Source organism: Trachymyrmex cornetzi, unplaced genomic scaffold, assembly GCF_001594075.2.
Source record: "Trachymyrmex cornetzi isolate Tcor2-1 unplaced genomic scaffold, Tcor1.1 scaffold83, whole genome shotgun sequence".
NCBI lineage: Eukaryota > Metazoa > Arthropoda > Insecta > Hymenoptera > Formicidae > Trachymyrmex > Trachymyrmex cornetzi.
The window spans coordinates 3,886,804-3,911,266 of NW_017300169.1; the positions used below are offsets into that span (position 1 = coordinate 3,886,804).

The 24,463-nt window shown below is 35.1% G+C and overlaps 3 protein-coding genes across 4 annotated transcripts; 2 read left to right on the forward strand and 1 right to left on the reverse strand.

The window, feature by feature from the left end:
• Positions 1-1,161: 1,161 nt before the first annotated feature.
• On the forward strand, positions 1,162-4,839 carry LOC108768869 (ATP-binding cassette sub-family F member 2). Its single transcript, XM_018519523.1, has 9 exons — positions 1,162-1,367; positions 1,673-1,851; positions 2,531-2,934; positions 3,022-3,185; positions 3,277-3,504; positions 3,592-3,979; positions 4,057-4,248; positions 4,312-4,515; positions 4,600-4,839. Exons 2-9 carry the CDS (start codon positions 1,683-1,685, stop codon positions 4,738-4,740), a joined length of 1,890 nt encoding a protein of 629 aa, XP_018375025.1. The 5' UTR covers positions 1,162-1,367; positions 1,673-1,682; the 3' UTR covers positions 4,741-4,839.
• On the reverse strand, positions 4,804-7,171 carry Tmem98 (transmembrane protein 98). Its single transcript, XM_018519526.1, has 4 exons — positions 6,733-7,171; positions 6,557-6,666; positions 6,089-6,221; positions 4,804-6,020 (listed from the first exon to the last, which is right to left on the reverse strand). Exons 1-4 carry the CDS (start codon positions 6,886-6,888, stop codon positions 5,745-5,747), a joined length of 675 nt encoding a protein of 224 aa, XP_018375028.1. The 5' UTR covers positions 6,889-7,171; the 3' UTR covers positions 4,804-5,744.
• Positions 7,172-7,990: 819 nt separating this feature from the next.
• Positions 7,991-11,672, forward strand: LOC108768870 (ubiquitin-conjugating enzyme E2 J2). 2 transcript variants are annotated; one of them, XM_018519525.1, is made up of 5 exons: positions 7,991-8,133; positions 8,223-8,684; positions 9,870-10,104; positions 10,174-10,302; positions 10,389-11,672. In XM_018519525.1, exons 2-5 carry the CDS (start codon positions 8,560-8,562, stop codon positions 10,599-10,601), a joined length of 702 nt encoding a protein of 233 aa, XP_018375027.1. In that variant the 5' UTR covers positions 7,991-8,133; positions 8,223-8,559; the 3' UTR covers positions 10,602-11,672. The 2 variants fall into 2 exon arrangements, with proteins under 2 accessions (XP_018375027.1, XP_018375026.1); XM_018519524.1 differs by having other exon boundaries at positions 7,991-8,684.
• Positions 11,673-24,463: the final 12,791 nt, after the last annotated feature.

The following is a 24,463-nucleotide window of genomic DNA, read 5'->3' on the forward strand; positions in this document are numbered from 1 at the left end:
AGTTAACAATTATCTTGATATTTAAGTAGATACGCAAGTACTATAGTTGTATCTTAAACTCCTTTTTTTTCTTTCTTTCTTTATACATTTTCCTCTTCATTCACTGGCTTAACTCTTTCGACTTTATTTGCGACAATAGCTGAGATGCATAAATGCACAATGAGAAGAAATGCGTTTGTTTTCACGTCTTCTTTTTTATTGATTATCCATTGAGCAATCTTAAGTGCAAAATTAAGTTTTACTAAAAGTCATTAAACAGAAATTAACGTTCAATTGAGCATTAAATTATACGCAATATTTGAACCTTTCAAGCAAGCGAGCGTATATCTTGAGATTGTATTTAATTATGAAAAACAAACTACATATAAATTTTAAAATCAGACTGTGAATATCTCACCTTTTTTAATTAAAAGAAATATATAAGTTGATAAAAGTGAATTAAGCTCATATTACAATAATTATTGAGCCAAGCTAACAATGTATATTACATCTTTTAAATTTTACAAATCTAGACAACAATTCGTTGGAATGCAAAAATAAGGAAACTAACTGAAAAAATAAAAGTATATATGTTTATGAATTACTCCAAAATAATCTTCTCAAAAATGTAGTAGTAGAATTCGTTTATTGGCCGATTATAGTTAATATATATTCAGCCATTTTACAAAACTTCTTTATAGTTTCTCAAATACAATTTAATTTTAATATACATATCCTGTACATATCCAAAATACTGTCGCATCTTATTTCTAAGAACTACATTCAGAGAAAGGTTTCTTCAATTTAAAAAAAAAATTTATTTAAATTAAAGAAATTTGTGTATTGCATGTTAAACAAAAGTTTCTTTGTTTTAAATGTGATTTCTTAAAATCAAATAAATTTTTCTTTTCTTCAAAGGTACTTATTTCACTTCAATTAAAAAAATTAATTAAAAAATATATCACCGAAAGAAACGATTTTTTCAATTTATACGTAACTTTTCTTAGGTATAATTCTAAAAGTTTACATCACATTTATTTACAAACAAGTTTAAAAATCCTCAATTGTATACGTAAAAATAATTAAAATAATTATATTTGTAATAAATCTTCCCGAACGCGATTTTCGGTACATGTGGTGTCATCTAGGCATTTACGCGTCAAACTCTGCTATGAAGTTTGACGGTTTTTCCTCCATTCGTCCGACGCACGTGTGGATTCGCGTGTCGTACGGATCGTTCATTTTTGGCGCACAATTAGATACTCATAATTATCCGCGAACAATCTCGCGTGTGGTCGGAGATTCACTAGGTCACTAGGCGGATCACACGGAAGTGTAGTAATCTCGAGAGGCATCGCGACGATCTGGAATCTCGTTTGTTCAGCTAGGTGAGTTCTCGAATCCGCTCATATTCGCTGCGCTCCTTACAACGGTTGTTCACCGCCTGTTCGGACTCGTTCCATCTCGTTTCATCTCATCTCGCCTTATTTCGCGTCGCAACCGTTTCGTGACTTAATCGGCGATGCGACGCCGTACGTCAGTTCTCGCTTCCTTTCCCGTAGTGTTTTCCTTTTGCGAATAACGCACGTGCCTAACCTATGCCTTACGTAACGCGCGAAAACGCCGTGGCCCGATCGCTGGCTTTCTTCTCCACGCCACGGATACCGTAACCGCAACCGCCAGTAAATTCCAGGTGAAAGGCAATGCCGTCCGACGCGAAGAAGAAACAGCAGCAGAAGAAGAAGGAGGCCGCAAAGGCGAGGCAGTCCGGCAAAAAACCGCAGAGCAATAATCAGAAGGCAGCTGAGGACGGCAAAGAGCAGAGCCCTTGCATGCAGAATGGCACCAACGGCACGGCTATTAGCGTCGAAGGTAAGACAAAGGAACTTGTCATTGCTTCCCGCCCATTCCCGCCCATTCCCGCCTTGCAAAGTCCGAATACACTTACATCCAAGCTGCTTCTTAATTATTTTTGAATGACAGCCAACATCTAGTGAAATGTCAAACTAAAGGTTCTTTAACATATTTTTTAGAAATATATCTTAGGAATTTTAAATATCAAGTTCTCTGACTTAAAGAACCTTTAGTTTGACATTTCCGTGTTGCTCTGGTATTAATAGGTTGTCAAAACATTACTAAATTCTCAGTGTAAATATTTCCTAGAAGTTTTTCAAGATATATATATATATATCTTATGACAAAATAAATTAATTTAGAAAATACTGAATAGAAGAAAGTAATATTAATTGCTTACATCTCGAAAAGTTATAGAATTTTTAATATAGTATTTTTAAATAATTTTTTTAAATTATTTTCAAATATTACATTCTCTCTCTCTTTCTATAATATTTCCATATGTTTTAAAATAATTTATTTTAAAATAATATTTATTATTGTATATACTTACAATAAGTTAAAAAGGTCCATACGTGTGTGTACTCTATAAATAAATATTTTATTTTTGAAACCGTTTTTGCAATCACTTTATGCTTATGAACACTCCTATTTCATTGAACATTTATTAACATACGTGCAATAAATATATTTACAGAGGCATTATGTCTGAAATTGGAGGAAGATGCCAGATTAAACGCGGATGCACGTTCGTGCACTGGCTCGCTGGCTTCACATCCGCGCAGCCGAGATATAAAGATATCTAATTTTTCTATTACTTTCCATGGCTGTGAACTGCTGCAAGATACCATGTTGGAATTAAATTGCGGTAGACGTTATGGATTGTTAGGTCTAAATGGCTCCGGGAAGTCTACATTGTTGGCGGTGTTAGGAAACCGCGAAGTTCCTATTCCGGAGCAAATAGATATTTTTCATTTGACTAGAGAAATGCCTGCAAGCAATAAGACAGCTCTGGAATGCGTGATGGAGGTTGATGAGGAGCGCGTGAGATTAGAGAAGCTTGCCGAAGAATTAGTAGACTGCGATGAGGAGGATGCTCAGGTTTGTTTACAAAATAATATTTGTTTAAACATCTTCATGAAATAGAATGATGACTTTTATTTATAAATTTACTTTACGTACACACAGGAACAACTCATGGATGTATATGAGAGATTAGAAGACATGGCAGCCGACACGGCTGAAGCTCGTGCTGCCCATATTTTACATGGTTTGGGTTTTACTGCAAAAATGCAAAAAACTCCTACCAAAGACTTCTCAGGAGGTTGGCGAATGCGTATAGCTCTTGCTAGGTATGCAAACATTTTATATGTATATAAAATGTATATAATACTATAAAAATTTCTATTTATATAAAACATTTTTTTTGCGTTTCTTTTACAGAGCACTGTATGTAAAACCACATTTGTTGTTGCTCGACGAACCAACCAATCATCTCGATCTCGATGCTTGCGTATGGTTAGAAGAAGAACTAAAAACTTATAAACGAATTCTCGTTATAATTTCACACTCTCAAGATTTCCTCAATGGCATTTGCACCAATATCATCCACGTCAATAAGAAGCAATTGAAATATTATACCGGTAATTACGAGGCGTTCGTGAAAACAAGGTGAGTTGCGAAAGATATCGCTCTGATAAATCATTTCTTATAATATCATATTATTACTTTGTATGTTTTCTTTCTCTTCGTTTTTAGAATGGAATTACTTGAAAATCAAGCGAAACAATATAACTGGGAACAAGATCAGATTGCACATATGAAAAACTATATCGCGCGATTTGGTCACGGCTCGGCAAAATTGGCTAGACAAGCACAATCGAAAGAAAAAACTTTAGCGAAAATGGTGGCGCAAGGTCTGACCGAAAAAGTTGTTAATGATAAAGTGCTAAACTTCTATTTTCCTTCGTGCGGAACGATTCCACCACCCGTTATTATGGTTCAGAACGTTAGTTTTCGTTACAACGAGGATGCGCCTTGGATTTACAAGAATTTAGAATTCGGAATTGATTTGGATACCAGAATTGCATTGGTTGGGCCAAATGGAGCAGGAAAGAGTACCCTGCTGAAGCTGTTGTATGGTGATGTACGTTGGGAATGTATATTCTGTTAGTAAACGAGAACTCAATATAATTTTGTTAACAAGATCATTTCGCGTTACAGTTAGTACCGACAAGCGGAATGATTCGTAAAAACAGTCATCTCCGAATCAGTAGATATCACCAACATTTGCATGAATTACTGGATTTAGATATATCGCCTCTCGATTATATGATGAAGGCTTTCCCCGAGGTGAAAGAGCGTGAAGAAATGAGAAAGATTATTGGCCGTTATGGTCTAACTGGACGTCAACAGGTACGTAATTTATGAAATAATGATATTTAAGAACGATGAATAATCGGATACACTCGTATTTAGGTTTGTCCTATTCGTCAATTGTCCGATGGTCAACGGTGTCGGGTTGTATTTGCCTGGTTGGCTTGGCAAGTACCTCATCTGTTGCTGCTTGATGAACCTACCAATCACTTGGACATGGAAACAATCGATGCCCTCGCTGACGCTATCAATGATTTCGATGGCGGCATGGTTCTCGTATCGCACGACTTCAGACTGATTAATCAGGTACATGCATTTCCGTATGACTTTGCTTTAATTCAAGAAAATTATAAGTTTTGTGGACGCATTCTACATACTCGATATTTTTAGGTCGCTGAAGAAATCTGGGTGTGCGAGAATGGGGCGGTCACAAAATGGAGTGGCAACATTTTGGATTATAAGGAGCACCTTAAAGACAAGGTTCTGTCCGACAACCAAAAGAGGCAGGACCTGGCGAATCGGGGAAAATAATGGAGGCAGCGCTGCGATTTTGATCCGCTTCTTTCTTTCCAGTGCACTATACCTCCATATTTATAGGAATCTTTTTTTTTTTTTTTTTTCGGAAAATTGTAAGATGTTAATCGGTATTGTGTATGCGCTATTCTGTAGCGCATCAGTAATCGATTACATCACTTAGTTAATTTATTGAAGTATTAGAAGGTCGAAATTAATCCTTGACAACCCGCAGGTTGTTGTGGCGCATTACTACAGTAGGAATCTAGAAATTTGAGAATTCGTGCATATTACAAGAGAATACAGATCAAATTTAAATAAATTATCGACAAACTCCATTTATAATCATAAGTATATAGAAAAAGAGAGGACGAAAGAACCCAGTGATTTGTTTTTGACGATCAACTTCATTATAAATTCTTACTAATCTAAAACAATTTGATTATCTTCAAGAATATAAAATATTGTAACGTGTACAAACATATGCAGGTACGATCGATTATATAGTCCCAAAATACATTTTTATCCATGTACGTATATAAATAATTATAATAATGTAACATGGAAGACGTCATTTTCGTATATCTCTGTGTATTGTAAAATGTCGAAAGATGTCTTGACGAATTTTCACCGCGTTTAAAAACGATTATTAAAATATATCCTTCACGATACTTTCGACGTGTGCTGTATATATACCTAATATATATTTATATGCATTCTTTTTATAGTAACGATAATTAACAAAATACTGACGAGTTTTTTCCCCCTCCATCAGTAATCTCGAACTTTGTTCATTTTTGTGCCTTGAGATCAGCGATGACCCATTTTCGCGTAATTGCCATCTGATACATGGTTCGAATTTACTGAGCGCTATATTTACAAATCTAGCGATCATATTATGTATAGCTTTCGTTGCGATTGTGTGACGAAAACAAAATTACGATAAGCTAGAGATAATCCGATGATTACAAATACTGTAGCGACAGAGATTTGATTTCATCGCGAGATCAATTTACGTATACTCAAACTGGCGTAGAGGCTGGGATAGAGCAAGCCACTTCCTGGGCCAACGCTGCGTTTCTCAGCACCAATAGATGAGTGTCCATGTCGTTCAGGGCTTGATCAATGAATGCCAGTTTTCTGGCTTGGCTCTTAGGCACGCCATGTTTGGTCACCAACGCTAAATGGGTCACAGCCAACACCAGAGCTGCCACTCTAGCTTCCAATAATCTAGCATCTAAAGGAGGATACAAACTGCGAACAACGTCATCTACACGAGGCGGTATGCGTCGGGCGACCTACGAATAAGAATAAGAACTGGTGAGAAGAATATAACACAATAATAATGTACAGTAATCACACTTACATCCACTATCTCCAGCGGAACAGTATTACTGTTGACAGTTCCAGCGATAGTAGTGAGACTGGCTGCTAAAGAATGACAAGATCGAAGCACTGCTATACAAGGTGGAGCTAAACCAGTGGCATCGTCAACCCATCTAGAACGCAAAAGTATCATCTTTCTAAGCTGCATAACGTTTATTAAACTCTCACAAAGTTAATAACAGGAAGACGAATAACGCGAATGTTGCATTTTCATTAAATTTATTAAATTTTTCATAACATATGCAGATATAAGATATCTGTAAACTGAACCATAGATAAAAGTTACATATTACATGCAACGTTATTTACTATTTTTATTATTTCTTTGTCGTTGCGAAGAACTAATGGAAATAGCAGATAACTTGAATTAAAGATAAAAATGTCATATCACATACAATATTATCTACTATTATTATTAATTCTTCATTATTTATGATTCTCCTTTTACCTTTCAGCACCCGCCAACCACTCTTCACTCTCCCACACATCTAATCCCAAACCAGTGATGTTCTCTCCTTCGAGCAGATCGGAGCTCAACTCCGCAGAATCCTTTTGATTCTGGAAACATTGAAGATCATTATATTTCTTGCCTAGTATCTCTGTCTCTTCTATCACTGGACTCACGTAATAGCAGCGTTGTCTACGACAAATAACCAAGAGCACCAGAAGTGCGCCGAGGAAGACAGCGGCGAGTGCGCCCAGGGCGACCGCCACCACTGTTTCCATACCAGTGGCAGTAGTCGGTGGTCCAGCGTTGCTCATAGATATTGGTGAGCTCATGGTTACCACGAAATGGATTAAAAGATGAATGCCAATTTGACAAACCGAAGCGTCACGACGAGCTCCCGGGTGGAGAGACAGGATCAACCGGATTTACATTGGCATCTAAAGCAAAATGTCAACAATCGCACAGTGATCGCGTCGTCATCCACTCTCTCAATGATAGGCAGCAACGGTGGGAGGCGGCGACTGTCACGGGTCTTAAGCCCCGTTCACTGTACCAGATTAGCGACGCGACTCTGTTAGGAATTTAGAGTGACTTCAATCAAACTCCGATTAATCCTATTCAGTACCTTTTAACAACAAGTGTTTGTATCGTTAATTTGTCATTGCGCAAGTTTTTTTATCATGTACAAAACATGCACAACGACAATGTACTGATACTGGCATTAAGAATTTCTGGATAGAAGCTATGATTGGTGAAGCGATACCTGTAATACCAGTAATATAATAATGTTAAAACGTAATGTTGGAAGTGTAAAGGTTATTTGTAAATATGGTTTTTTTCTTAATATGTAGAAAAAAAATTAGAAGCAAATTATATAATTAAAAATTATGCTGTAAATAATTCTAGCCTTGAATAAGTCAATTCTAAATTTTACGTTAAGTAATTCTTGAAAAGTTAGCTTATAATTAATGATTAACTTATCAAGCAGTACATACATCAGCATACGATAATTTTTTAATATATAATAGCTTCTAAAAAAAAAACTTATAAACGTTAATATTAAAAGTGTAAAAGTAAATTATAAATATATCTATAATTACAACAAATTAAAAGTATGACTAAATTAGGCTAATACAATCTATAATTACAAGTATACCTATTTTGGCTACCAATAGTGAAAATCTATGGTATACGTTACGTGCACTATAGATTTGAAGTACTGGCAGTAAATATCGAATTGTAGTCTATATATCTCTATTACTACGCTAATATTATATTTTTATTTAAAATCGCAATTCTATCGACATCTGTGTTTTACTGTACGTGTTTTTAGCGATTTATTTTGCATTCGCGCTATAAAAGAGTCTTCGAAAAAGACGCGCCAAATGCATTCCATCGTGCAAGTCGCACTCGAGGTTACGCTTTCCGCACGTAGCGTGGTAACCCTGCACCCGGAGATGAATTAATTCAGCGGATCTCGCAGTCAGATGTTTTCCGTTGTCGCGCGACAGCGACAGCTCGCCGCGCTGTCAAGTTCTGTTTCGACCGGCGGTCGCGCGCGCTTTCATTTCCCCGAGGTAATACGTCACTCGAGCGCTTATCAGCTCATCTCATTCTCACCCAGTCCAACGCCCGTCAACTCGACGAACAACTGAGCGTTTTTCAGGAATTTCAGGTTCCCGTGCTTATCGCCAGATTTACACATTTATCGGTCCGCACAACGTAACCCTACCTCGTGCCATCACACCGTCTGTCTCGGCCACGCAAGCGGGTACCAAAGAACATTGCAGCGGTCAATTCCACGTGGACGTCCGCAATGCGACTCGAGGGTCGCGCAACTTGACGTTGAGAGGACGAGGACTGGATAGTCGGAGCAAGAATTCAATCTGTAAACATCGCGTGAAACGACGAGCTGAACCATTAAGGCGAGGAATCTGGTTTACGCCAAGTGGAGAAAATAGCGTGTCTTTGGCAGTGTCCGTTTGCAAGTAACACTGGGCTACATGGTAAGGATGAACAGAAAGACCAACAGTGCGACTGCCAGATTGAGACAGGACTATCTGCGCCTTAAAAGAGATCCAGTGCCGTATGTTCTTGCGGAGCCAGTGCCTTCGAATATCCTGGAATGGTAAGTCTAACCTAGTTAAACGAGCTATCAAGTAAACACCGACATCAATGAGCGTTTTCCATTTAGTAACTCGAGTCGATACAAATATCATTCTATTTTGACAGTTCAGTAAGTAACAAAGATAGAACGATATTTGTATCAATTTGTGATGTCAATTTGTTTACTTTACATTCAACAATATAAATATAATAGTGAATTCAGCCACTTGCACGCTACATTGGATTAGTACATATATTAAAGACTACTTTATGTATATGGTATCTAAATGCATTGGCAAATGGATTATAATATAATCAACATTGACAATGAAATAGTACATGTATATTCTCTATTAATTCACATGATAATAGTTGCTTTCTATTTACACCGACTCAAATAATTCTCATTTGTGACGTTATCACTCAGTTGAATGCGCATCCCTTTTATATTCCTACAAGTGAGATTCAACTGAGTTTTTACCTATAATATGCACAAGATCGGGTTTGTGTGCTTAATGCCCAATTTCTTCACCTCTGGATAACTTTATCCAAGAGATATCTCCTAGAATACAATGGAGATATCTTCTAGATAAGGTTATCTGCAACTTATCTGGAAGTGAAGAAATTGGGCATTAGTTAGTCTCGTAAATTCACTTTAAAAAGATTATGAACCTGTGTTGTCATGTGATAACTTTTTACCAAAGTAAGCAAATAATAATGATGCCATTAGTCTGAATACGAAATACAATCAGCTCACTTTAAACTGAGTTTCACTTGTGTGTAAATTGAAAGCAGCTAATCATTATTGAATATTTAATCATTTAAAATGTTTCTACATTTAACTTTGTTAATTTCATGTATTGCTACTTTTATATATGCACTAATCTAGTGTAATGCAAGTGAATGAATTTGTTAATACATAACAGTTAATACATAACAGTTAGTACATAATTGCTGTGAAATTATAATATTAACTGCATTTCGTAGAAAAAGCATCTTTGCAAATTGTGTAAGATTCTTTAATATGATTTATTTGGATCCAGTGAGGAAGAATAGGACCAATCGTATTAATGAATACAATCATTGCAAAGCTGTTTTTTCTACTAAACACGACCATTGAACGCTATATTATTGTCAGTTAGTATTTACTAACTAATCGTCAATCAGCTGTTTACGAATGATTTAATGTATGTCCTGCTTGTTTCAGGCATTACGTGGTCATAGGACCAGAAAAAACACCATACGAGGGTGGATTTTATCATGGAAAACTCATATTTCCAGGAGAGTTTCCATTCCAACCTCCTAGCATTTACATGACCACTCCCAACGGCCGATTTAAAGTCAATACGAGATTATGTTTGTCCATTTCCGACTTCCATCCAGATACATGGAATCCAGCGTGGAGCGTATCTACTATTCTTACTGGCTTACTCAGCTTTATGGTACATTCCTAGAAATATTTCGACAATGTAGTTTCGAAAAGATATTTAATTATAGTTTTGTGTTTACAGATTGAAAAGAGTCCCACGCTCGGCAGTATTAATACAACAGATTATGAGAAGAGACAGCTGGCTGCACAAAGTTTAGAATATAATTTGAGGGACAAGATGTTCTGCGAACTCTTTCCAGAAACTGTCGAGGTAATGAAGCTGTATTAATAATAGCATATTATGATATAACAATTTAGGAAACTCAATTTGATATAATATTATTGTTGATCGATTAGACGATCAGAACGGAACTGGAACGTCGGAAAGAACTTGAGAAACAAGCGAGGCATCAGTCCACTGCATCCGAAGTCTCTTCATTGATACGAGATCAGTTCCAGAGAGATCAGAGCCCACTGCACAGCGCACTGGCAAATCTCGTTGTCATCATTGGCTTCGCGGCGTTTGCGTACACGGTGAATTATGTGCTGAAGAGCATAGCCATGGAATAAGTCCGAATCAGAATACTATGTATTTCAAGCTACACGAAACAAAGGGAGAAAGAGAGAGCTGTAACGATCACCTACAATGACCTACATACATCCGGGAAAGAAGAGGATTACATGAAGAAAGAAGATATAGGTTATACTTGCCTGTCGATCAATCTTTCAAATTCGTGCAGACCGAGCTCCATTCGGTTCCACGCGGCTTGGAACCTTCGCCAGTAAAACTGTGGATAGTTTCATAGATTTTTATATCAAGGATTCATTGTAAGATACAAGCTGTATTATACTTGCAAATTTTACGCGCTCTAGCCATTAACGAATAATCTCAATTCGCATAAGACACGTGCGCAAGACGGAACATATAATCGCAGTGGCTTCCCTGCCATTTTTCTTATCAGATTTGCTCTCTTCTGACTTATAAACATAAGTATGAGAAACCAAGTTTCTTCTTTGCGGTGCTGATATCCTTCCTTTTATTGAATTTTCTACACTTTTACGATTGATTGTATTCAAATGCATCCAAAGAAGTGTGTGTGTGCGTATATTACAACACATTTGTTTAGTCTCGTTTACAGAGAATCTCTCAAATAGAAATACACAAATTGATTGCACTTCGCAATGTGCCAATAAAACTAAATCCAAAATTAAAATGCAATTTCGACGAATCAGATTATGCTTCGCAGCCTGACTCATCCTATTCATGGAATGAGTCAACATTTTGTAAATATGTGATAAGGCTGGAGGCGTTATTGCGTTCAAGAGCGTACTATTAATTATTGTATTGTTTTATCTTTATTAAACATGAAACAAGGATAGAATGATGCAATGGCACTGATAGCGCGCTCTCTGAACGCGGCCAGAGATATAATAGGTATCTCTACGCAATGTAAAAAAGCGAATATAGCTATATCCATCACGTCATCGGTAATTATCTCGACTTCCTTAAAAACTTTACGATTGATGTGTTTCTCTGTTTAGGCATTAAAATGGCTCGTAGTATTATTTCTTCGTGAATTTCTTCCATTTGTATGGCATTTCTTCCTTAATTGACACGAAAAAAAATTTTTATATTTCAAGTAAATTTTCGCTCTTCCATGACTTTTATTGTGTAATATTGAAAATATAATATTGCGTAATTTCTAACTAAAAAGAATTCAACTAAACTATAATTCAAATATATTGAAAATAGATTAGATATATAATTCTTTTTCTTTTTTTTATACTACATCGATAATCTCTATCAACAATTTGTTAAATGATAGGATAGTTGTTTAATATATATGATATTGAAATGTATGTTTTTATCGAAACTTACTTCATTATCTATATCTTTATTGGTTAATTTCTACGGGCCATGGATTTTCGATTTATTATGGAATATTCTTTCAAAAGATAAGACCATTTCGCAATTATGCTTATATATATTCTATTCTACCATCATATATGTAAACATATGCGTATCGTAATTATTAAATAATTACGGCGAAATGTAAATACCTACTATATTATTATTACTGTAAGCGTGTGGAATATAGTTTACTTACCTGAGAAATATCATGCATTCCAAGACTGTCTTATTGAATCAAATTAATCAATATCCATTCAATCCTTTATTGAAAAAATTCAATTACATATCGAAATTAGAAACAGTATGCAATACATTTCAGAGAATTGCGCGAAGATGTGGAGCAAATAGCGTTGAAATTTTAGACGAGTGGTATCAGTTTCAGCAAGTTGATTTTTTTGCAACTAACAAACGAATCTATTAATAATCGACGAAGACATACGATTCCGAAAGTAAAATTGGCGGAACGCACCGATCAGTTGCAGTTCGCCGCTCAAAGAGACTTCTGTTACAAAGAAATTTCGCAAACGAGAGGAAGCTCGTCTACGACTTATCGTCGGAATACGAATGGGGAGACAGCGAGTATTCTCTCGCGGTTTACCGTTCCGGTAAACTGTTAGAATCCCAGCGTTGAATGCCTCGTTGTCCGGGTGCGCTCGGGAGGAAGGATGCGTCCTGTGAACCGAGCCCGCGCGATCTTCTTGCCGAATGTCGTGTTTATGCCTCCTTACACGGGCCGCAGATAAATCCGAGGCTTTCACGACGCTCCTCTCCGCGTTAGTGACTGTTTATTAACTCTTTCAGAGTCCCTTCCCCGACTGTGTATGTTAACTTTTCGTTTTAGCTTCCGTTTAAACTCGCTACGTCTCCCCCGCGATTTATCTATATACGTTTCGTGTCAAACTTTATTAGTAAACCTCACTGTTCTGATATCTTAGAAATATGAGGCAATTATTTTAAATTGAGTGTAATGCAGCGTAATAACTTTTAAAATAATTTTTCTTAGATATTCTTTTTACTGAAAAAGAATTTACTAAATCTTGGTACGTATTTCTTTGAGCAATACTAAGTAAATATTTACTCAATAAAAAATAGTTAAATTTTAATAGTTTTGGTATCAAATAAATATATGTTTACATCTAGTGAATATTTACTTAGAACTCTATTCAAACAAATATTTTTTTTAATTAGGTTTATTTTTTCAATGTATAGACCACGTATCTTTAATTTTTATGTGTTTATTACCTTATAATTTTTAAATATTTTATTAAACGTTTAATTATTTAAATATTTTGTTAAATATAATTTTTAGATAATCGCATATTTTTATGTCATTAATATTATTAATTTATTAATTCAATTTTATTGTCTTAATACCCCGTTTTAATATCTGTCGACGCCCAGCTCCGCTTTTATCTGGCAGCCGATTCATCTTTCTTACGCCAGCGGCGAACCGGCCGGCACATGTCGCGGACGTGATGTTATTTTGTATCCCATCGTCGCGTCCGTATGATCCGCTTTAATCCGTGAAAACATCCCGCAAAAGAAGCAAACAGCAATTTATTCGACCGCGTAATAACAAGGAAGTCGGCCAGCCGCTTCACCATCGAGAAGCCGCATCTGTAATCTCCACCCTCAGCTGGAACACCCTTCCGCGTCGGCAACGCGTCCGCCCCCTTGACGTGTAAATCATTGACGGAGGCGCCAGGACACTCTCGGTTTCGCTTCGAATCCTGCGTAAATAAGATGCACATGTCCGCGGCAAGATGTTGGGCACGTATATGTATATCTGTGATACGCGTTTATTGAGATCGCTTTTGGCGGTCGTTTCCAGAGTTCAGAAAATGGACAGTCGAAGTTATTGAACTAAGGGAGACAGATGCGGTGGTTATCGCATTTTCCCTGTAAAAATTTATGTATCCCAAAATAGAATGCGCTCTCCGAAGTGATTCCCAGTAAAAAACACGTTTTATGGGAGAAATTAATTAAGAAAAATTACTAAATTACCAAATTACTAGTACTCCGCTTGTATAAAACTTCTCGGCGTTTCGTAAAATTAATTCTCCATCAGCGATTTGAAATTTTCATCCTTCGTCCAATAACCTTGGTTTTCAAACGTCAGTGCAAATTTTTACATTGTTTTGGATTGTATAAAAATCTGAAAAAAAATCTTATGTTCTTGGAAGATTTATGTTATCATAGAATAATCAAAATAAGTTAATATCAGCCAAAAACTTTGATGCTTAATTTATGAATATGTCCTGAAATAAATTGTAAATACAAAACAAATTGATTTATAATGATTTTATGCAGCAAGATGACTATATTTTCCTGTAGTTTTAGATCAATAACTTTTAAACGAATAAGTGAATCCAAATAAACTTTCGCACAAATATTTATTATTTTTTTATTAATATATGTTTAAAATTTGATTTAATTCTTAACGCTACTTTCCAATCAAATTTGCAAATAAGTATTACAAAATGCGATTTTACGAAAAAATCAAGACTAATAAAAAAATTAATTAACTTTTAAATCAATAAGAGAATTGTACTCAAATGTTTTACACAGATATTGGCGTAATAATAGAAAAATTTATTAAATTTTTATAGTCTTAACAACGTTTTGTAACCCAAACATTCTTAAAGTTCACACTGAAAAAAAGAATCTGGTAATAGTTATCAAACATTGAGTGAAATAATTTCAATCAAATGTCCGGTTAATAAAACAAAAAAAATTTACTTTTAAATATTTAGAAATACTATAAGTATTACCAAACATATAATATAACCAAGTGTTTGATAATAATTACTAAATATTTAGAAAAATAAAATTATTTTTCGTTACATTAACTAAAACAATTTAAGTGAAATTATTTCGCTCAATATTTGATAGCTACTAACAAACTTTCTTTTCAGTGCAACATCGCTGGTGGAGGATTAATTTGCAGCCGTCATGAGTCAAAATCTCGTCGAATCAAAGTGTGTGCGTCTCGAAGTGTTTACAAAATTTACATCGCTGCTAAAATCGCTATCGATAATCTGACGACTTCCAGTTCGGTCATAGCTTTTACACGTCCGTTTAATACCGGAAACGAGGAAAATGAGGACTCTCCCGCGAGGGTGATTTAGGGTGTCGTCAATCGAGCCGGAATGGTTCGTGGAATCATTTTACGCTCTCGGTCCTCAGTGGGTGGGACAAGACGCGATTTCAACAGGAAAGAAAAAAAAGAAGAAAGAGAGAGAGAGAGGAGAGAGAGGGGGAGAGAGAGGGGGAGAGAGAGAGAGAGAGAGAGAGAGAGAGAGAGAGAAGGGAACGGGAGCACGACCATTGAAAACCGTCCGGGATAATTAACTGTAGGGACGACCTCATTACGCGGCTTAATGAGCTGCCAGCGGCGTGTCCATGTCGCGGTGCTGATACTTTTTCGAGTTTCGGGAGAACGGAGTGGAACATCACGGTAAAAATTGCTTGTACCGCGGCAATGATTTATCATGACTAAGGCTCGGCGCGACCTGATTTGTCAATTTAACAAGCCGCGGCTTGTCGCGTCTTGAAAAACGAGACAATTAGTCCAGAAAAATAAATAACAATTATAAATTTTCATGAGACATTGTGCACTTAATCTCATCGTACATTAAGCGAGTAATAACTTTTTATGCCAAACGATTGTTATTTATATCCCCAGCAAATATTGCGCTAACTAACTAGTAGTAAAATACGTGTTATATAATTTTCCATTTAACAAAATAATTATAATATAACACATGTTGTAATGCATCGCGATAGTTGTATATTTTTGAGTGGGAAATTTTAATTAATACAGTTATGTTACTATTAGTTAGTATTCGCTGAGATCTAAATTTATTACTTATGAATTACAAATTCGCCGGACACGTTCGGGCGAAAATATCTATTTAAACAACTAATATATCATGTCGTGTCAGATTGCTAAAAGGAGTGGCACAAGGTACTTTATTTTCTTTTACCCAAAGATACTAACAAAAAAATAATATATCATGTAGAAGTGTTAAGTATATGACATTTTCTACATGATACATTTAAATATCATGGAGAAAAAACATAACAGCACGATAATGAACTTAGACTTTTGTCGACACTACACTGGAAAAAGTGTCTAGTTATAGCTACCAAATGTTGAGTGAAATAATTTCAACCAAATTATGTGTTGTGTTCAGGTAATATAATTAAACATAATTTTACATTCACACAAATATTTAGTAAGTATCAAACGATATTACCAACGATAATACTTACTACATAATAAATATTTATAAAAGTAAAATTATGTTTGGTTATATATTACCTAAACATTTAGTTGAAATTATTGGACTCTAATTTTTTTTGGAGCAATGATGAAACTAAGTCATATTCATTTATTCTATTTCATATTCTATACATATTATATGTATGTATCATTATGTTCTGTACGAATCCTATATATATCATAGAAAATTATGTGTATTTATTATTTTTTTTTAATAAGAAACTTTGGAGGATAATTCGCTTGAGACACAAACATCAGCTTCCCGCAGCGAATTTTTCACGTTTCTATTTCCATCCGCGGCAACGTCTCTTAATCCACGTGGTCACTTCATCGTGAATTCGTACTGAAATTGGCACAATGATTCCCCAAGTACCTAATCACTTAGTCCATCGTAGAAAAGGAAAGAGAATTATAATTCAGCCACACATAGAACGGTTTATTACCGGCGGTAAAACTGAATAAATGCGCGCTATCGAGAGAATTCAGTTCTATTCAGATATAAATACATATACATGCTGAGGAACGCATGCAAGGGGAATGCACGAACCGCGTGGCAGCCACTAACGACAGGCGATTCATCATCTCGGAGAAAACGAAAGGAGTGACAGAAATCGTGGTGATTCAGTAGGAAAAGACAGGGAACAGATGTTTATGCCGGCGACGTCGCCCGTAACACCTTCGGCCGCCATTCTCTTCTCCCATTGAACGTCTATCCGTTGCAGCTATATGAATTTATATTATAATATTATAGTACATAGTAAACAAATTATATATATAACCTGATTCTTCATTTTTACTCCAAATTGTGATAGTCGATCAATTAAACTTTATTTAAAAATGCCCCATCACAAAATGTTGCATATACATGAAAAATAAGTAAATAAATACATATGTTATAAATACAGTTTTTTTTCAAAAACTTCCGAAGAATCAGATTTATTAACTTGCAAGAAGCTCAGAATAAGAAAGTAAAAAGTAGATTATTAAAATTATGAAAAATGAAGTTAATGCGAGAGGAAGGTCACCGATACCGACATACCACTTTGTTTTTAGACAATATTTCTTAAACAAAAGGTGAAAATACAACTTCAAAAACATAAATACAAAGTAAAAAGTGTTTTCTATCAGATAGTATAAGCAATTTTTATAATATTGTTAGCAATTTTGCAATAATTAAGTTTTTCGTAAGTTATGCAAAAATGAGCGTCTGACAAAATGGGTTCCAAAACTGACACAGTAGGCAGTAATGCTACGTATTCCTATTCTTTTTCTTTTACAGGAATTATCTGTATAAAGTACCTATAAGTGAATGTATATAAGATTTTTCAGAATCATTTTACTTCGTTATAAAACATTTTTATTGAATTATATGCATATTTACTTTATGCTGTTCTGCAAGATGCAAATATGTAACGCGATAGTTTTTCTAGAGTTGTTCCATATTTGCACGATTGCCTTCAGCTCCAATAGACTTATTTGACACTATAAAGCAACATTATAAAGATTAAGTTAGCTCATGGTATGTTTTACGGACAGGTGTGTCGATTTACGCTGCACTCCAATTTTAAATTAAAAATCGTATTATGCAAAGACTAAGAGAAAAAATTAATATAAATAAAACTTATTTCGGAAACTATAAGTATTTAAAATGACGTATTATTATCAATAATATAGTCACTATTATTTAAACCTTACAATTCGCAAAAGAAAATCGTAAGAATTTTATTTTCGCATTTGTAGAATTCGTTTTTAGCTGATTTGATATAGAAACAAGCCACAAACCTATGAATTATGAGTTTGTACTTCTTTAATTAGCTAAACAGATCATGATTTTATTAATATTAATAAAGTGCAATAGTGTTAGTTTTCGAAAAATAAGGGGGTGTCACTTTAGGAGACCTATGTCAGTATCGGCGACTTTCCTCTACTTTTGTATTTTTTTTTATTATTAATATTATGATTCAAAGAAATAAGATACTAAGATCGCAATTTCTTTTCTTATCAGAACAACGAGAATCGGATTGGAACTGCGAGCGTGGAGTGATTCGACAGTAATGGAAAGCCTGACTTTTTCTTTTTCTCTCTCATGGATTTTCTCTTTTCATGGTGATCCTGGAAATCTGAGAAACCGCCTAAACTAAACATAGAGCGGACCCACCGCGCACCCAATGACGCTTTATTTACAAACGCGTGAGGTCGATGGAAATCCTTCCAGCGGCTCCAGACGCCGATTATACCAGAGTGAGCCGCTTTTACGAGTTCTGATGTTTAATGTCATCGCGTTACGTACGCTGCTGTTTTTTGTACCTTGCCATTGCGTATACACGCCGTTGTAGGACGGATGACGATACAAAACGCAGACGCATACGTGGAGCCTTATACTGCAGCTATAATCCTAGTTGCCCTTTGTGCCAGAAGGAACTGAGATCCGTTCATTAAAGATAATGAAATAAGTCATACTAAAAAATTTTGATCAACGCAATTAGATTAAGGAGATTGATCGAAGGAATTAAATTAGCTTTAATGAAAAAACAACAGAAGTAATTTGTTAGAAAATATTCACTTAAGTCGATATTTATAGTCGGATTTTAAGATAGTCTTAAAATATCACAAATCAGTATCAATATCTTAGATCATTACCTAAGACGATCTTGAAATAAGAACTGACTATGAATAATACCGGTCTTAATTAATGACGTTACATTCGGCGATAAAATGTTTTACCGCAAAATATTTAGATTTTGTTTGTCTCCTGAATCTTTCTCCGCCGATTATTTAGAACTGATCTGGTTATCTTTCCATACGAAAGATATAAAAATTTTTTAATATTTGAGAATTAAAAGAAGAAATTGAAAAGATTTTTTAATTTACATTTTCAACTTTTCTTAATTTAGTAAATACCAATTAATTAACAATAACATAACAATATTATAACTTCACACTCAACGATAATTGTAACATAACATATACATAACAATTACACTGTTAAATGTGAAATTATATTATTGATATTATGTTATTGTTTATTAGAAAGGCTCCTTCAGTAAGAACGCAAATTAGTCAAATTGAGATAAAAGATAAGAAATCTGAAAACATTCAATTTACGATAGATTTGGAATGCGATAGAAACACAGGAAGAGTAGTGGTGAACACGAGTAACGATTACAAAATTGCTTGGTAATTCAACATTCTCGCGCTTCGGGCATCTCTGGATCCGAGGATGCAGCGGTGAGAGGAGCCCAGCATCCCATCCCGATTGGAGCAGGCGACGCGGGCGTATCGAGATGACACGGATGGACCAATGGCACCGCGCTGGGCGTCACTGTACGATTCCGTTAGCTAGCAATAATATTTGCACTGGCATGTCTATAATCCATTAGGGCCGCCGGCGTCGCCGGGCGGCATTCGGTAAATTATTTATCAGCTCTTCCGTTCTCTTGTCCCCCTCGCTCACTCGTCTCCGTCTCATTCGCACGTAACCGCGGATGCATCTTCTTTCCCACAATCGCTGGATCCCCCTTCCTTGATTTACGATCCCGCCGGCACTTGTACGTTTCGCGAGACCCGCTCGTTGCGCACGTCTGACATCACGAGCGCTCAAGGCGAGAGATTTGCTGTCGCGTTAAGTCCTCGCGTAATCGTCCATTTTACCCGCTACAATAAGCCGTGATAGCTGAAGGTCAATAATTTCCTGCGTTGCGTCGCAAATCTCCGCATTAATGTCGCTTCAAACATCGCTTTTTATGTCAGTCTTGTTTCCTGTAAGCTAATTCTTGTTTCCTATAAGTGATGATTTAAATAAACGATAATAAAAGATTGATAATAGAGAACTTCTAAATTATATTTAATTTTATATATTGGATAATTTGATAGTCGCTCGATTCTTTCAAGTTTTCATATAATCTTCATGAAATCTTCGAATGATACAAAGTCGGAAATTCTTAGAAATCTGAAAGTTCTGAATAACTGGGATGACTCTCTTAAAAGTGTTTCAATATCTAAAATATATTTGAAATATTTGAACTTTTAACCCTTCACCTGAGATCCAGGAAACTCCAAAAAGGTATTTTATATTTTAAGGTCTTTTTTTAAAAACGGGACTTTTATATGTATATATAATTTTATATATTTGTATATATATATACATATATACTATATATATAAACTGCTATTTATTCAAAGTTTAAAATACCCTTTTTGCATCTTCAACCGCATAAAAGTTCCTTGGACGTCAGCCTTTGCGATTTTTTTAAATATGTTAAAAATAAAAACTTTAAAAAGCCACTGCATTTCTATATTCTACAATGTTTAAAGTATGTTCAGTAATTTTTATGATTTTAAGGGCTCCTACGGGTCGACGTTTTCGATTGCGGCGCTACAAAGTAGTTCGTTTGTAGGAACCCTACAGCTCTTATTATAAACTTACAGAAATACTTTACTTAATGAAATTGCGAACTTTTAAAATACAATACAGAAATAAACACACAATGTGATTGGAATAACGTTCAAATTTTACTTTCCTTGAGTCTTAACGTTATTTTCGGTAAATATTGAATAGGTTTTAGCCTCGTTATTCGTTAAAAAGTTATTAACAGTCAAAGTTAGTAATTATTTCCCTGCTTTACACGAAGAGTCAGATAACTTTAGACAGGGAGAGAGGTATAAAGTGGACGGATTCAAGGAATACAATTTTCCACGCGAAGTGACTTTCACCCCACCTCCCACCTGCTAAGGGGCGCGCGACTTTCCATGCCAAGATGGAATGGACTTCGCTTCGCGCGGAAAGTTGTACACCCAATCTAGGCTGTGTTCCAAATTTACTGCCAGCACTGAAAATGCTACAGTTTATGTTACGTGCACTATAGATTTCCAATACGGCAGTCAATTTTGGAACAGCCCTAATCAGAGTCGTGACACAAGTGGGGAAATAATTATCAACTTCGATTGTTAATAACTTTTTAACGAAAGACAAGCCGACGAAAACCTATTGGAGGTTATTCAGGATGTTGACAATATAGGTACATCAATGTCAAGGTATCGGTGGTTGCTCCCTTTTTCTGTTTTACCTTTAGTTATCACTTAATTTAATTTATTCACTTCTATGTTTATTACAGTAACTGTGATAATCGATGTCGTAATAATCGTCGTACAGAAAAAGTAAAAAAATATATCTTCAAATTTTGTAAGCTGTACTAATTTTCATGGTTAAACTTTATTTTCTATTCAAAATGAGTGTATATAAAATAAATAATATTAATTTTAATTTAAATGCTTAACAACTCAAATCGAATAAGCAGAAACGAAACTTTATCTCTCTTAACTGAAAAATTCAATCAATACAATAATGTTTACACTTTAGTGAAAAATGTCATGTTTTGCTTTCTCTGTCCTCTCTCTCTCTCTCTCCTCATTGACCTTTCTTAAACAGTTTCTCTGAATATTTTCTTTAGCATAATTGCTATTTCGTATTTAGTAACATATCGCGACTCTATGTGGATATAATGGCATCTCAAGAAAGATCAGACAAGAACTGGGTGTGGAAATATCTTAAATTAAACAATTCTATTGTACAGTGCAATATACATGGTTGTGATCAAATTTATAAGACTGGTAAAAAAACTTATAAAATAGGTAGAATGATAATAATAGCAAAGAGACATTTATACCATAAGCACAACATATGGAATGAGGAAGATCGATTAAAATGGGAAAACAACAATGACTTGATATGGCGATATTTCGACAAAGTAGGCATACAAAGAAAAATGTAAATTTTGTGACAAATTCCTTTATCAACCATATTTATCATATATACATGATCATCTGCGAAAAGCCCAGTCAAGAAATAAAAGATACTATACGAAAAGAAATTGCAGATAAATTTCTATCGCAATATTTTGAAATCAAGGAAGAATTTAATGCATGTTGCAAACGTTGCAATCTTAAAATAAATATGTTTTACGGAATAGATGCCTTAATAAATCATCAAAAAGATGTATGTAATTTAATGTATCATAAAGTACTTGAAGATAATAACGTGAACAGAAAATGAGACAACAATCTATACATTCTCCGTAGCTTCGTATGTGTTGGCGTTTTCGATTGTGACGCGACGAAATCGCTCGTTTGCAGGAACCCTAAAAAACAAAAGCTGTAAATACGACAATCAATTAAAATGTTGAGCTCATTTCGCCTCCCTGTGTGACCAATATAAAATTTTCAGGTGTGATCATGAAGGGCTAAAAGCAATATCATTAATATTATTTATGTAGATCAAAATGTAATAATGCATGTTAAGTGAAGAAAAAAATTTTTTAAATACTCAAAAGACTTTTAAGCTTACAGACATTTTTAATATTTAAAATATGACTCGGAATTTTTATCGTGTATTTTGATTCGTCATTTAATGAAAAACCGTTGAAAAATAAACGAAAATTTATATCAAAACTCTATCAAGAAATTGTTATGTAATTCGTAATTAATCGTCTTTAGAACGCCCTGTGTAAGATAAAAAAGTAGGTTAAAGTAGTTATTTGAAAAAGATAGAAATACATATGTACATACTTATTCACTGTTCCTTTATTATTTGTTGTTGTGTCGCTTAATTTCTTATAACTTCTTTCTATATTTCTGCAATAATCGCAACAGTATAAAAATATTGTACATTAAAAATGCGCGAGCGAGAAAGTCGCTCGGATAAATAAGCAAAATACAAGTAGCATCGAGTCAAGGGAATGGATAGTGAGATGTCGTCTCGCTTAAAGTCTTCGTTAAAAATCGCAAGATTATTTACAAAGCGCTTATCTACGATCGTGTTACATGGTATGTAACGCGTATATACAGAAGCAGGGAAAGATGTATATTACATTTGGTGCGGGAGGTTCATCGTGCTTCTCAAATAAAATTAAAAATGCATTCGCAAAATCGAAACAAGATCTCAGATTTCTTTTTTTTTTTTTATTTAGAGAGAATTTGTTCAATTTCCGATTCAAAAAGTTTCCGGTCTCCAAACTTTACCCGATGCAAGAATTTCTTGAGAGAGAAACGACGAACCTTTCGCATCAATCGTGATAATGCGTGACACACAGCACTCGCCGGTTCGCGTCGATATACCACAGGGTGAATAAATTATTGCATTTATCCGGCCACGTGGTGTCAGTTCCACGAATCGTAAGAAAACATACGTTCGAACTGAACCGCAGAAGAGAGCGTGAATTCACAGCATTCTTATTTTGCAACGAAAATAAATGTAACTGCTTATGTAACGTCGCAACGCAAATAAATGTATATCTCTATATTACAGCAAAGAGCTGCGATGATACGAACGAGCCAGGCGGGATCGCTTCCTTCCTTCCTTTCTCGTAAAGTCGTAAATTATAGCTCTGTGTTACATTCATATTTAAAATATATACTAAGTAACAGTTTTGTGCACCTTTGTCGAGCGACTGAATACGGTTTTTGCACAAATCAGTCGCGGCGGTCATTTTGCGAGACCTTCGAGAAACGGAGTCACGCTGCTACTCTCCGAATCTTATTGCTTACGTAAGAGATGTGATCTACATATCATATTTTTCGCGCTTTATCACGCTTGTTGTATTTCAACATGTATTCTGTTTCGTATTAAACGGAAATTCAACAAACGTAAACCGCGCGGTAGAGGAAAATCTCGAGAAATAACAAAACGGCTGATTTGAACGAATCTCTAATTCGTTTGACAAAGTTGCACGAGACTGTTATCCAAATAATAGCCTTTCCTCAGAGAAAGACAGTTAAATTGATACAATCAGCAGTAGTCCATTACTAATACAAGTACATGGAACCGTTGTCTGGAAGCTACGCGCGGAGCCTTTTCTCGATATATAATTAAATCTATATAAGCAGTTTCTTTAAATTATCCCTTCTTCCTTTTTAAACGACATCTTTCTCGTACTAATAATAATACACGAAATTATTACCTGAAAGCTAGGCTGCCTTACTTCGAGGCAGTTAAACACAATAGCGATAAGTTTCTTTAAACTTTAAATTATCCTTTTCTTCCTTTTAAGTATTATAATTATATTCATATATATAAAAACAAATACAAGACACGTCTGGAATTATTCCCGTAGAAAATCGAACATCTTTGCAATCGCCGGTGCGACGATGTCAATCACATCCTCGACGATTGGATCCTCAAAACATTGTTTTGTAGATACATGGTGAACATTTTGTCAGCGCCCTGACAGATGAGTCTTC